Raw genomic sequence first — 15,856 nt, 5'->3', positions numbered from 1 at the left:
GGAAAAACCGGCAAAAGAGCCCCGGCTAAACCTCAAAACACAGTACATGAGAAACAAAAGATACATGACCCCGAAATGAAGTGGAGCTCACCAAATCAGCTGAAAAGAGTGTACTGCTATCACTGATCAATGTCGCCTGCTGTAGAACCACCTACATCCATTAAAGATGCAGCGCCCCGGCAAAAGCGACGTTAGTACTGTCGAATAGCACTAGTATGTATAGCTAAAAGTCCTCTTTCAAAATAGAATGACCATATAAGGAAAGGCAATACATAGAAACAACAAGTCACAATCAATAATATCCAAATGTCCAGCTAAAACATAATAATTTTTGAAATACGAACTTCATATACAATTTTTGGTTGGGAGATCGTTAGCACTGATATACCACCGTTTTTGTTAGCACGGAGTCCGATCATGCCCAATCGGCTAGGCCATCTCCCCACAGACAATGTGGTTTGACAGGTGATGCAAAAGAAAGTTGTTCCCAAGAGTAGTATCACCATGTGCGCAACATAGTGTCTGATCTCCACCCGATCAGCTAGGCCGTCTTCCCACATATGCCGTGTGGGTTGACTTTTCCAATCCACAATTGTTACCAGTTTCATCACAATTAAGGGGAATAATATCACAATTTCATCCCAAATAAGGGTAATAATCACAATCCACTCTTACACCAGCACATGTAATTTCAGGTGTGGGCCTTATGAGTCACCCTTCCTCGGTTTTGCTAATGATGCTCCCAAAAATATTTTTGATTTGATTTGCACACAAAGGTGACATAAATACAATTGTACTCACCTCAACATCTTTCACATTGTATGAATTCTTATTAGTATTTCCAGACACTCACAACAACAATATTACCTTGGCTCATTTGGCCATTCACAAGATTCTTTATTCCTGGCACGGTGGCCATATTTCATATTCCACACTTTCACCTCTTTCAATTTCAAAGATCACCATCAAATATCAACATATAGAATATTTCAGCAATCATATAACTCAAATTTATTAGTAATGAAAACTTTAAACACAAAAGGTTTCTTCCCAAATAATAGGGCATACCGACCAGCAATACAAGCACACATCAAAGTCATAAGCAATCAATACACCATTTATTCTTGCAATACTCCTTACCAAAAATGACAATATACAATTTCAACACCTGAGTATGTAAGAACTCGAATCACACTGGATATATTTTTAAAGCAAAGCATTAGTTAACGCAACCACTTTTGGGCATGAATTGAGTACAAAAGTTTTTAGGCAATTCTATTTTCGAAACCATTTTTAAACAACTGAGTTGAGGCTCATTTCATATTCTTTTTCGCATTCTCTCAAATCATTTGCACTACTAGCCACAATCATAACTTAAATTCTTGGCACGTTGGCCATACACTATACCTCCAATTCAATTATTTCATTTCCAACCATCTTCATAGATTATCAACAATAAGACATTTTCAATCAAGGCTTTAGGTACACATATGGGTAATTAAGAGTCTTAAGAATATTGAGATTTTCTCACACAATTTGGCATACTAGCTTTCATTTGAAATACGATTCAAAGCCATAACATTTTAATACGCAACCCATACTTTGAAACTCACGGGGACACTATGGAATTCGATTCTAATAGAGAAAGTTTAGCCAACATACCTCAATGGAGCTTCCTTAAACTCTAAAATATTCTGGAATTCTTAGCAACTTCAATCTACTTTAGAAATATAACAAATTGAACTAAAATTAGGAAGATGCTCATGGTTCTAGCTCATTTGAGCATTTTATCAAACAGTAGATGTGCATTAAGGTTTCAAGGTCCTTTTATGGAGGATTCCATCATCCCATAACCCAATTTTTACCATTTTTAGCTCAAAAATCTTCCTACACCCTTTGATAACACATGGGATTAGCTCAAAAATCTTCCTCCAGGTTTTTTATTTGGCTTGCTTGAGGTAAGTAACATATATAAACTTGGATATGAGGGTACATATCCTTGAGAACTATGAAAATTGAGATGAGTTGGGATGACGCACGTGCTAAGTGACGGGCGCATGTGTGTGCACCAAGGTTTTCATGATACGGGTAGTTCTTAGGCTATTATATGCCTTGTTTGCTATCATGCTTCATTGATATCATATTTTCTCTATTTTTGTGACTACGTGGGATATTAATCATGCTACAACGTTTAATTGTTTGAGACATGATAGGTCTATTTTTGCCACGTTGAGCTATTTGCCTTAGCCGTAGTCATATTGTACAGTCATGATAGTTACATCTAGGGGTGTTCAAAACCGAACCGAAACCGAAAACCGAACCGAAACCGAAGCTTAATGGCTTATTGGTATCGGGTTAACGGCTTAACGGACGGGGAACGGATTGAAATTTTTTTATTAACGGCTTATCGGTTTGGTGGCGGATTATTCAATTTTCTTAACGGATAATCCGTTAACCCGTTAAGAATATATATATATATATATATATATATATATATATATATATATATATATTAAATATCAAAAACCTTTCCACTTCTTCCAGTACTCCATCTCTAAGTTCTAACGCCTTATTCCTAAATAATCAGAACCTTTACGTACTATGCATCAAAAGATCTCAGGCTTGGCTTAGCTTAGCTTATTCTCCCACCCTACAACAAGATTGTTTAAGCTGCTTTCTATGATTCACCTATGCTTTTATTTTTTTAAAACTAATGCCTGCTGTCTATGTTTAATAGAAGAACAATAGTGTTGTGCCACAACTTTTTTCACTCTATAATACATGACACACTACATCATTCTTATGTAGGCGTTAACAAACATGTATGTATGGGTTCAATGTGTAATTTTCTATTTTGAATTTGTATGTTAGGCGGTCAACAAACAATTAATGAACGCAATATAGATTGAATTAGGCCGATAAACCGCCCAATAACCGCCCGATAAGAGCTAAACCGTTACCAATCCGCCCGATATCTTATCGGGTGGCTAGCGGATTAATACATTTAAAAGCCGATAACCGTTAAGCCAAACCGTTAAGAGTAATTAACCACCCAATCCGTCCGATAAGCAGCCCTAGTTACATCTGCATGTTATATCTCGGTCTCTGTGAACGTTTGATATGATGTCTCATATGTTATTGGTGTCCTTGTACGTGACACGAGTCTGAACTATATTTTGAGGCATATTGAGGCATATTGTATTATTCCGTGTTATATAATTGAATTGTGTTTCTATTAGATGTTTGCATATTGAGACTTGAGTGGATTGTTGATTGATATGGGCCATAGATCCGTATTGATATGGATATTTGGATCGGGTTACTCGCCATAACGGTTATAGTGATATTGAGGTGACGTGTATGCCAGGCCCCACATTGGGCTAAGTTGTGCTGATTTGAGGCTACTCATGCACAAGGCCCCACTACTGGGCTAAGTGATTATGATTAGCGCTTGGGTAGGATCCGCCCCTTCGGAGTCTGACATGCTAGCAGTGAGCGCAGGCACAATGTTATATACACGTACTCGATGATGAGCAATTATTCCAGGATTCCGTACAATGTTAAGTGTGATTATGTTGATGGATCTACGGTTATGAAATGGGCTTTTGAGTAAAGCACCTGGAGTGTGCTAAGATTGTGTGTACTTAATGAGTTTACTGTGAAACTGATTACTTGACATATATATTTGGCATGTAGGCATATAGATGTACCTTCCTCATGCTAGACAGTGACACGGCATCTGGTTACTTGACATGTAGGCATATAGATGTACCTTCCTCATGCTAAATAGTGACATGACATATGATTACTTGACATGTATATTTGACATGTAGACACATAGATGCATTTTTCTTATGCTAATTGGTAAATGAAAAGTCTTATCTGATGATGTAAATTGGGAAGAACACAGTTCTTATGATAAACTAATATTTAATTGATTTCAATGGTAAGATTTAGAATGGGATTGCTATACTTGAAAAGCATGTCCGCTTTTCTGTATCTGTGAACGAGCTGTGCATTACATCTCCTGAGTTATATACCTTTACTATCTTCACTATATTATTATGAAACTATATTATTATGAATTGTTATTGATGTAAGACTCTGACTATCTTCCAAACTCGTCACTACTTTCAATCTAAGGTTAGGTTTGTTACTTATTGAGTATATGGGGCCGGTTGTACTCATACTACACTTCTACACCTTGCGTGCAGATCTTGGAGTTGATGTCGCTCTGTATGGAAGAAGTTGGCATTGAAGATGTACCTGCGTTTCGGTTATAGCTACCACTTGTCCTTGGTAGCTCTAGATTTTTTAATCTGCTTATGTATATTTCGAGCAGATGGTGTATTTATTTCGTACTAATTTTGTAAATTCTAAGTCTTAGAAGCTCATGCTTTGTATTACCAATCCTTGGGGTTTGTATAGAAGTTCAGTTATTTTATTCATTGACTTCCATGTTTCTGATTTGAGATGTGTTGACTGTTAATTGGCTTATCTAGCAGGTTGGGTTAGGTGCCATCACGACTAGCCGGATTTTGGGTCGTGACAAAAGCTATTAACACATTGAGGTTGAAGTTATTGATTATTGAGATATCTTTCCTCGTTGAGTTGTTTCTCATTTATTTTATTGTTATTGAGATTCTTGTATATATTGTGGTTGAGTCATGGGCTATATGTTGTGGTAACATTGGTATTGTTGATTTTGGCAATGTTGTGGTATATGGGCAAATGTGGTGCGAGTTGATTATTGTGCCGTGATAGTGATGTGCATGCAGCGAGATTGTCACACCCCTTTTTCTACCCGCAAGGTAATATTGTGTGGATTAAAGGGTTTTTCCAATTAAAGTGACAAAATTGAGTAGGGATTATTTTATTTACAGAGTCGCCACTTGAAATTGATTTTTATTGGTGTTCCAAGTCACCTTTTATTTGAATCCCTAATCAAAGGAAGATTTGACTCTATTATTATTGATCTGCGAAAACAAAGTCCAGATAAGGAATTATGTTAACCGGGGAGAAGGTGTAAGGAATTCCCCGAATCCGTGGTTCTAGCACGGTCGCTTTTATTGACTAAAATTTGGCTTGAATTATTTTTGGATAAAGTGTGTATTATTTGCCTTAAGTTACTATTGTCTAGTACCGCTTAATAATTAATAATTTTGGCCTAGGAGCGTGCAAGCACACAAGGTCCTTATTTGATTATATGTATTAAAACAAAGAACGTGTCGGTACACATAGTTTAAATACAATTGATATTGAAGAGTCAAGGAGCGGAAATGCACACATGACTACTTTATTAAAAATAATAATAATAATAACGACCAAGGACCGTGTATGAACACATGGTCTACATCTCAAACGTGCCTAAAATTGCCTATCGCTTAAATTAATTAAAAAGCGCTTCTTTTTTATATTTATTACTTGTTCGACTGGAAAAAAAATATTATTATTAAAAATAATTTTCACTAATGCAAGACTTTAAACCCGGGTAAACTTATTTTAAACTTTTATGGTATTGGGCCACTTATTTTATTTAACAAAAGATAATTTATTGGTTTTAAAGAAAATACCCATCTTACTTTCTATTGTCATTGGGCCTACAAATTTCAGCTTATTTGGCCCATGTTGTTTAAGAGCCTCGATGACCGAGACAACACGAAATAACAAGTATTCTTCTAAGCCCAAATTGCTTCTTATATTGATGACCAAACTAAAAATTATTTTTTTTTCATAAAAGAAACTTACATGCTAATTATTATCTTTTATCTTCTTAACCAACTTGTTTCTTAAAGACTAACATAATATTTCTACTCATCTACATCAACATGGCACTAATCAAACTACACTCATTAACAACATAAAAATCATGACTAAATATAAAAACTACAAAAAACGGTAATACTTCAATGCTAAAGAGAAGAACTATATTAAGTATAACATTATGTTGACTATAATTTAAAGCATCAAAATATTTGAAGTTAGAAGTCTTTCTTAGATAATTATACATGAACCATGAAAGTAACTCACGAAAAAAGAGCCCAAACTAAACAAACATGGTTAAAAGTGGGGTCTTTATCTTTTCCTTAAACTAAGTAATCTTAACAGAATGCAATTTCAATCACATATATAAAGAAGAAAACGATAATTTAACTAATCTTTAACAGATTTACATAATGATAATACTAATATAACATTCATCTTGAAACAAAAATCAGATCCAATATGTTCCATCAACCAAACCGGGATCAAATCCTTCTTATTATCATCAAGAATCTGCAATATAAGAATTTGAAAGTTAACCTGGTTTGTAGAATAATAAAATACAGCAGTGCAGCAACAAAAAACTCAGCAGCAAATACAGTAGAAACAGCAGCAACTCAAGTGTTAAGACAACCCAGAAAACTCAACAAAAATGCTTGAAACTGGTAGCTATCAACTTCACAAATTGCCTAAGGGATCTTTCTATTTTTCTCAAGGTTTTTTGCACTCAAATAAACCTCACAAAATACTGAAATTTCAGCTTGTTGTATGTATTAAGCTGCTGATTTTTCTCAAAGATATATGTCTTTTTGCAACTCTCCAAGATGTGTTTAAGTATAAGATAGAGTGTCCCCCTTTTCAGTGAGTAAAGAACTCTGCATTCTAAGTGTAAGACAGTCCCTTTTATAGGAGAAAAATAGCCCTTTCAATAGGCAACTAAAGTTAAATTTTTGGACAGATTTTGGTTCACCAAAAATATATCCAAAAGACTGAGTGCTAAACACTGTTCAAGGTCTGTCCCAAAGGTGAAAGGACAACCTGAAAATCTGTTGTGTCAGAAGCAAGGAGAAAAAATATCCTTTCAGCCACCCTACTAGTAAAAGTAAGCTACTATTACCCTATTTTGTGATAAAATAAACTAAACTTCAGATTTTAACCATCAACAACAAACTACTTGCTCAACACAAATCAAACTTGGACAACTATGAACTGACAAAGCATAGACGAGACTAAAAATGTAATTGAACTAAGTATTAAAACCAACTTGATGGGAATGAATTGGATTTGTGCAAACTAATTACTAAACAAACAACTAAATTCACAAACTAATTCTCAAAACAGAACGTGCATCGTTAATAATCGAACAACGACTAACAACAACTAAATAATCGACTAACTAAGTGAACGATTTAACTAATACACTAAAGATCATGTTTAAATCAATAACGAATCTAATAAACCACTAAACTAAATAGAGATAGCTAATTAAATAAACCTAACTTGAAACTCTAATTAACAAGAAATAACCAAAACAGAAAAAATAAAAAAAAATAAAAAAAAATCAGAAACTAATCTACTAAATAAAAAAAAACCAGAAATTAATTAAAGAGATGACGATTATACCTAACAAGTATGCTTGAAGCCGAAAAATAGTTAAAATGGGGGTTCGGGGCATTTTGGCGGTGGAGCCGTGGCGGCGGCGAGGAGCGGGCCGGCGGCGACAGGGATTTTGGGGTTGAAATGGGTAGGGAAAGATAGGTCTCGTGGATCTCTATCCATTCATGTATGTGTTTTAGGGTGGTGTTGGCCGGAGCTTCAAGAATTTGGACCAAAAAGTGGCGGCTAAAGTTTCTTAGATCTAAAATTCAAGGAGTTTTGAGGGTTTTTTGAAGGAATTGGTTTGGAGATATGGGAAGAGGAGGTTGTGGAGATTATATGGTGTTAATTTGGAGGTGTTTGGAGGTGGTCCGCCGCCGGTGGGTGATTTCCGGCGGCGGCGGTGGAGAGAAGAGAGAGAAGAGAGAAAGAGTTATGGGTGAAATGAGGGAATTTTTTAGATTTTTGAGGCTTTAAATACCTCTTGAGAGATCAAATACAGACAATTAGATCAATGGGTGAGATTTGATCTTGGGTCACTTAATGAAACGACGTAGTTTTGAGGCAAAACTACGTCGTTCCGGACCCTTTCAACGGCAGCCCCTTATCTTGCACTTTTGGCCACTTTCTCTTTCAAATTTGGCCCAATTTCTTTTTTAATCCTACTTATTAAACTAAATTTACACAAACAAATAAATTAATTAAGTAACTTATTCAAATGATCAATTAACTAGATTAATTCACCAATTTAATAGTTAGTTAATTCCTAAAATACACAAATAAAGAAAGAACTATTTTTTGTTATTTTTATGATAGGAAATATCCAATCAAAGACACAAAAATTGGGAAATATAATTAAAGCAACAAAACCCTAATGACTTTAGGAGGTGTTAAAATAGTACAAAAATTAGGTATTCACAGAGATAATGTGGGATTTATACGTGTGTTGCTAGTAATGGAATTACTTCACTCCACGCGGTGAGATAAGGGGGCTAAAACACGTGTAGCTATTTTGAAAAAATATTTAAAATATAGATATATAAATGCAAGGCTCACATGACGATATAAGGAAGATGGTGATTGTGACTTGTGAAATATAAATATGAGGTGTGGTACCTGGGTTGTGATTCTTGTTGTACATTCTATGTTCAAAAGGCTTGTTGATTTGAGCGGTTATTATCTTTCCTTCATTGTTTTACTTATATTTTCACGGTACTTGATCACTTGTTGTTTCTAACATATGTTCCCTGTTTGTTGTCCTTTTTTGCTTTAAATTTCCGTTGTTAGCCTTATATCGTCGTATTGTTCTATTGTCATCTATTTCTTTGTTTTCTATTATTAGATTATATCATATATTGTTGGGGTTTCTTTTTTCTAGTAGGTATCTTAACCCGACCTCGTCACTACTCTACCGAGGTTAGGCTTTATACTTATTGAGTACCGTTATGGTATACTCATGTACGCTTCTGCACATTTTTATGCATCCAGGTACTTCAGCTCGTGTCGGACGCAACTAGATATTCTAGAGACTTCAAGGTATACCTGCTTGACGCCCGCATGCCTCAGAGTCACCTTCTACTACTGTCTTTTCTACTGTTTATTTTCACATAAAATAGTATTGTATTTTGAGACTTTTAGTGTACTTCTTAGAGCTTATGACTCAGGTTCACCGATTTTGAGAATTTTGTGATGGTTATTCAGCATTAATGATATCATTAGATTTGTCAGTTAATTTAATATTCCTAGTCGTTATTTCTGTTAAATTCTCTTGTATGTTAAGCCTAACTAGTATTAGAGACTAGGTATCATCACGACATCCTAAGGTAAGAATTTGAAATCGTGACACACAACTATGCATGTTGGTTATGCCTCAGATAAACGTAACTGACTAGATTTTCGCCTACTACAGATAATGTATGCAACGTCTAGGAAAACTATTAGGACAGTCACATCAGGGTTATACGATAGATACCCCTCTTCCAACATTTGTAACCCATTCTGATTGGATTTTAGTATTTTACCTACTGTTACTATAATCAAATTTTTCTCAATTATCAACGTTCTTGGGATTTCACAGACAAGAGCTTCATCAATAAAAATCTCTCTTTCTCTTGCTTTGTTCATTTCATTATTTTACTTTCATCACAGTTATCATAATTGCTGTAAAATTATTGTTTATCAACAAAAGACAAATGCATATGATTAATCTAATTACGTGTTTCCTAATACATAAATTCAATTGCTTAATCCATTAGTCCATGTTTAGGTTAAACATATACGACTTAATATTTTGATATAACATGAAATTATTTTTGCTACTTTTAGGAGTCGTTTGGTTTCACATGCTAGTTATGCTGGGATTATAATACCATTAACAATGAAGGGATGGTCAAACTGTGATTAATAATGAATAAATTGTTATATATAAATTACTTACTTTAAAAGAGCATTTTTGTTAAATAAATTTTACCTCATATTGCTAATGCATGTAGTATTATTCCATATATTCTATTTCGCATAAATTAATACATAGATTTTCACATAAGTTAAAATATGAGTATTATTTAACATGATCAACCAAACAATGCTAATTATGAGGCGATTATTTTTTCTTATGAGACCAACCAAACACTATACTTATTTTATGCGAGATCTTATGCTGGGATTATTATTTCAACACTACAACAAAACGACGTGATATATATGTCAAGACAAATAAAGGATCTCATAGAAACAAACTGGCACTAAAGTACATGGAAGGCGGAACAACATGACAAGTGAGGAGCAACTATAAGACCTTTTCACATTTCATCAGCAAAATTGTTTTGAGCGTTACCAAAGGGTTGTATTAACATGATATAGTAGTATTTCGCATATTACATAAAATATTTTTCGCCTCTTATGAAATTCTTTTATGTCATTTATTTATAGAAAGCTGGAATAGCTTAATTACAAGGGGACTATTTGAAGACTCCTCCATACCAGATGCAGGTGCTTAGTGCTAGTAGTAATATCAATCTGAACATGAATCATCGACACACATAAGTGTTGGTATTTGGCCATGATCAACAAAGTCAATCTTGTTCAATCTCAAACAACCAAGCACTTTCTCTGGTAGCTCTTCTGGCTTCTGTGCCTGTACAATTGAGGAAAAAGTTAAAAGTTCCATATAAAAATATTTAAAGCAGGTCACTTTGTTAGATGATTGACTAGATTAAGTATGGATTGGTGCCACCTAAAAATAGTAAGTAACGTACATTGCTAGTGTAAGAAATTTGTCAAGCCAAAAGCATAGCCAACTTTCTCATTCCTACAAAATTCAATTCTTTCCATAATATTATAGCAAGTAAAAAATGATGAGAAACCTGAATTGTTAGACCAAGATCCAGTATTCCAAATCCTAAACGCTCCCTAAAAGAGTCGAGTCCTTTTCTTGCAATGTAGCTGAAGCGATGAATGTCAAGATCAATTTCCAAGTAATTTGGCCCCTGAAATAATTAAACAGAGAAAGAACATAGAATTAACGTTCATGTCCCAAAACAATTGTTAGCGCATAAAACTTAAACTTTATGTATACCAAAAGGATAGAGGATCCCCACCTGATAAAAGTTGTGTTGAGGGCGGGAAAGCACAGGCTTCTCATTGTAAGCATTTAAAAGCTTACTTTCAGTAGCATTAGAAACAAGCTCATCTGGATTAACCACCCCAACCATAATCTTCAACCTCTCTCTAAAAGGAACAGATGATTCTCTTGCAAATCCTTTAACCTTTTCCATATCATCCTCAACTAATCTCTGTCATACGAATCAATAGAGCTTATATACATTAAAATAAGGTAAAGTAGAGGAATTTGACATGAAATTACCTTGATGCTGTCCTGAAACTGGGGAGAAATGTCTTTGTCAAAAGTTTCAGAAATTTTGAAATATAATACAAGGCTTAAGCCTTCACCGTCAGCATCACCGACGAACATTGGAGCAGGATAAGTAGGCAACTGAAACAAATTAATATCAACAAGAATAGGATGTTAGATCCAATGTAAACTAAACTGAGAAGGCGCGGACGGGGCAGAGACTACACTTATACCTGAATATTAACAATTAGTAACGGAGGAAATTTCCCATCTCCTTTTACAGAGGGAAGCACAAGGTGTTGTGCAATGTGGTTGATCTTTTTAGGACACACAAATAAATCAACACCAATAGGAGTATAAGGAGACACATTTGGAGCTGGTGATTTTTTCTTGTCTCTGCAATTCAAGGGAAAAATCAAGAAATATATGTATAATGACTAATCCTTACAACTTATTACTAAGTGTACCTGAAATAACTATCACTACGGAGCTTAAAGTTGGACGGATCAATCTTTGACCAACTTCCTGCTGTTGGCTTTTCTTCTCTACTTTTACAAGGAATTTGGAGCCCGGCCTTGGGACGATAAAGATATTTTTTCGATGAACCTACAAGATTACAAGTATATATGTTTAATATATCATAATGACATATTGTTTGATGCACCAACACATTCTCAACAATAGGTTTGTTCACCTATGTTTTTACATATATTATATTCCATAACAGGAAACTTAAATACAAAGGTATCATCATATCATATACTCCAATTAATTAATGATTTTTGCAAATTAGACTTGATTAAAGATGAATAATATTGAAATGGAAAGTGGTAAAGTACTTACAGTAGTTATTTTCTTCTTTTCCATCCACAGATGTTCTCTTTAGCGAAAGCCTAATAGTGGATTGCTTTACTTGAGAAACTTGACCTGAATTTGATGAACTAATAATCTTTTCATTGAAACTCAAGGAAGTAACCAGCTTTGGTAAGACAGTCTTGAGCACAATATTGTCTTGAGTTTTCTCTTGCACACCAAATTTATCCTCTTTAACACTATTAAAACTTCCATAAGCACGGTCCAAAAATCTCTTCCTTTGGGCTCCAAGGACTTCATGCGTCCCAAGGGACGGAACTTCATATCCCTGACCAACTTTAAGTGCTAGTCCTTTTGGACTATTAACTCCATCTTTCAGCAAAAACTTATCTGTTCTATTGCCATCTATCTTGAGATATCGTTCGTGGTACTCCTTGTACTTAACTTTGCTATCCATAAAGCATGACGAAGTTTCATATTGAACTACTTGTCCAGGTTTAGGGAAAAGATCTACAAAATTGAAGAGTATAAATAAACAAATGAGGATTAAGGACATGGACATTGCTTATATACTAAAGTAATATGTTGGAAAGTGAAGGTTGAGAAAGCAAAAGAGAATGATAATTTTAAATCATTACACAAGTAGTTGATTTATAAGAGAAAAATTGATGTCCATTACCTCCATGGACGCTGATGAAGTCATCGTCATCGTCTGAGTCAGACTCAACATTGCTGTATGTGTCAAACCATGCTTCTTCTTGGCTAAGAACTGCAAGCATGTAAATTCTCTAAATATTTTTTTTAACTTTTAAAGCTAAATTACTTTCAGTATCAGGTGCTTAATTAACCACAATAAACTCCAATTTGCTAAGATGAAAATCCCATCTTTTTTCTTTTGGGAACAGAATAGGCACAACTGACATTACCAGAGCTGAATCTACTCTTCTGGCATTCTGCTCATTACAAAGCAGAATCTCAATCGACGCCTTTTTGGAGTCAAATGCAGTATTATTTACTCTATCCTCTTCAATTTTCTTGGCATTATTTCCTTAGTAGTCCATTTAAAAAAAGAATAACACATTTTTATAGTTCCTTAATGAGAAACTTAATTAATTAATACCGAGCACAAGTTTCAAAAGTCTTATAGTCACACGATTCCAAAGAAAAACTTACCATTAGCATCTGTTTGAGTACGATGCCACTGCAGCTGAGTCTGAGTGAGATGGTATTTGGAACTGGAGACCTCAGATCTTCTAACAAACTCACGAACAGCAATATGTGGTCCTACATCGCTGTTTCTTCTCCTGGTTCCTTCTGCAAGAGAGACTAAATTCTTTCCACGGAATTTTCTATGGCGACGACGGTGTCTCTTCTGTACTTTGATTGTATGGCCTGGAGTTGATACACAAGCACCCATTTTTCTAACTCAGCTCACATATGTAGCTTCTGCTAATTGTTGCTGTCCCATTCCAGCAAGTGGAACAGAAGAAAAATAAGGATACCTGGTAGTTGAGCACAAGTAAATTGAAATGTGTGATTATTGTAGCTCCAAACAGGAGGGGATTCACCCTTACACGTACTGTCTTCGTCTCAAACTATAAATGTATCGGAAGTTTTTAAGACATGCACGCATTTATACAAATTCCATGCCTATATATATTGTCACAAAGGAAATTAAAGGAGTAGTGGATATAATGACACACTGAACTCGTTGGTCTAAAATCTTGAATCTTGAACTACCTGTACAGTCTATAGAAGGCCAGTTTCAGGAGAGTGAAGGTAGAAAAAGAAAGATAGTTCCTTAAATCTACATAAAAGTTCCAAAATTGTACAGCACACGTCAACAGGACCTGCAAAGTAGTAGCATTAAGTATAAATCAACTTGAATTAGTATTGATAGCCAAATTTTCAACAACATAAGAAACTCATATGTCACATGTAATTGAGGAGCATAAAGAGCCCAGATGCAGCTTTTAGTTAATGATTTCAACTAATTTTTGTACCTAAGACCTCAAGTTTTGATTTGATAGAAAGGTTGGGGTTCGAACCCTTGAACCTCTCAAAAAGAGATGAATCGCTTCACCAGCAAGCCAACAAAGTGTTTTCTTACTGGTGGTATCATTTTATTTATATTTATACCAATATCTTCGTTTGCTTATAATTTATTATTACAAATTTGGTTTAAAAAAATTAATGAAGCAGCTTCCCGTTGCACCGCTAGAGGCAATGTCAATCTGCCTCCGCTTCTATATATATACCTAACCCATTCATAGGAGAAATGACATCCTATTATTGTCCTTTCTCGTGCTCCTTCTTCCTCCCCTTCTTCAAATCAAAATAGAAATATTATCAAGGATAGAAAAAGAGCTGTTTTGCATCATATTTGAGGAATATTTTCTCTATTGGGGCTGAAGAAGCAATACCACTTAATCATTATCGAATTGACTGCAATCTATTTTTGTCTGTGAAAATCACATCAAAGCAGTTGTCTCTCAAGCTTGTGAACTTTTTAAATATTGAATTGAGACAGTTTTGAATGAAACTACATGAGTTGAAAGAATATGTATATGGCCTAACTTAACTAGCTTGAGATTGAGGCATTATTGTTGTTGTACAAAAAAATAGTAAAAATACTTTATGTACTCATCTACAATTAATGATCGATCATTTGAATACATAACAAACAACAACAACAACCCAGTATAATCTCACTAATGGGGTCTGGGGAGGGTAGTGTGTACGCAAACCTTACCCCTACCATGAGGTAGAGAGGCTGTTTCCAATAGACCTTCGGCATCCTTCCCTCCAAGAATTCCCCACCTTGCTCTTGGGGTGACTCGAACTCACAACCTCTTGGTTGGAAGTGGAGGTTGCTTACCATCAGAGCAACCCCATTTGAATACATAACCGTAAACATAAATTCTATATGACCTAAGTCACGAGTGTGATCCAAAATGCAAAGTTGTGACCTAAAAATAATATACATACACACATGCATGAAGGGTCGGAACTAGGTGATGGCAAGAGGGTTCAATTGAATCCCCTATAGCTAAAAATTTCCATTGTGCAAATAGGGCAAATTTTTTATTTTTTTTTATTATGTATAAACTGGTGAATTCCTTTGACATACGAGAAAATTCGTGTACCGGCAAAGGGAATTCAAAAATTGCTTTCCACCACAAGTTTAAATAGTATGTGTTGAAATTCCAATATATTTTTTGATTTTTCTTATTTGTATTTCTGGCTCCGCCACTGCATGCATGTGCGTGCGCGTATGCAGGAAATAGCAAAAGGCAGCAGGAATAAGAGAATATGTACCTGTTATACATACATATATGTAACGTAAAGAGGAATATTGATAAAGAAGGAAGAGAATGAAAGAAGCTTGGCTTGGTTTCTCCCTCTCTTATATAATTTGTGAAAGAACAAAACAAGAACCAAGAAAGAGAGGGAGAGAGCTAGCACAGCAATTCCAAACCTTCTCTTTTCTCAATCAGCTCTATTTATAATTTCATGAATTTATTTTCCCCTGTATTTATGTCAATGGAATTCGACAGAATGATTATATAGATAGAAAGAGAAAATGTTGAAAAAAGGAAGGAAGAAGAAGAAAAAAAGGAACGTTCTTTTAGCTGCATGTGTGACTGTTTGCTTATTTCGTTACGGGCTAGCTCCACTCCGTCCATTCATTCATGCACTCATGTTTGCACTAAATTAATAATTACTTCATGATATAAGTATTTTGCATATATAAAACTCTATCACTTAGTCATAAGTGATGTTAGGTAACTTATATTTCATCCTCAGCTTATTGTCATTTATCCATTAATA

General features: G+C 34.9%; 1 protein-coding gene and 1 long non-coding RNA gene across 3 annotated transcripts; both read right to left on the bottom strand.

Annotated features, from left to right (window-relative positions):
• Positions 1 to 5,905: 5,905 nt before the first annotated feature.
• On the bottom strand, positions 5,906 to 7,432 carry LOC138899569 (uncharacterized). Its single transcript, XR_011411279.1, has 2 exons — positions 7,387 to 7,432; positions 5,906 to 6,276 (listed from the first exon to the last, which is right to left on the bottom strand). It is a non-coding gene; the product is annotated as an uncharacterized lncRNA (long non-coding RNA).
• A 2,705-nt stretch (positions 7,433 to 10,137) lies between these two features.
• On the bottom strand, positions 10,138 to 15,571 carry LOC104097400 (uncharacterized). Of its 2 annotated transcripts, XM_009603955.4 has the most exons (11): positions 15,344 to 15,571; positions 13,766 to 13,875; positions 13,199 to 13,527; positions 12,705 to 12,794; positions 12,056 to 12,535; positions 11,680 to 11,818; positions 11,446 to 11,608; positions 11,225 to 11,353; positions 10,959 to 11,153; positions 10,725 to 10,847; positions 10,138 to 10,495 (listed from the first exon to the last, which is right to left on the bottom strand). In XM_009603955.4, exons 3-11 carry the CDS (start codon positions 13,440 to 13,442, stop codon positions 10,373 to 10,375), a joined length of 1,686 nt encoding a protein of 561 aa, XP_009602250.1. In that variant the 5' UTR covers positions 13,443 to 13,527; positions 13,766 to 13,875; positions 15,344 to 15,571; the 3' UTR covers positions 10,138 to 10,372. The 2 variants fall into 2 exon arrangements, with proteins under 2 accessions (XP_009602250.1, XP_009602251.1); XM_009603956.3 differs by lacking the exon at positions 13,766 to 13,875.
• Between the last annotated feature and the right edge of the window lie 285 nt (positions 15,572 to 15,856).

The sequence above is a fragment of the Nicotiana tomentosiformis genome, chromosome 9 (genome assembly GCF_000390325.3).
Source record: "Nicotiana tomentosiformis chromosome 9, ASM39032v3, whole genome shotgun sequence".
Classification (NCBI taxonomy): Eukaryota; Viridiplantae; Streptophyta; class Magnoliopsida; order Solanales; family Solanaceae; genus Nicotiana; species Nicotiana tomentosiformis.
This window is presented reverse-complemented; position numbering and strand designations above follow the sequence as displayed.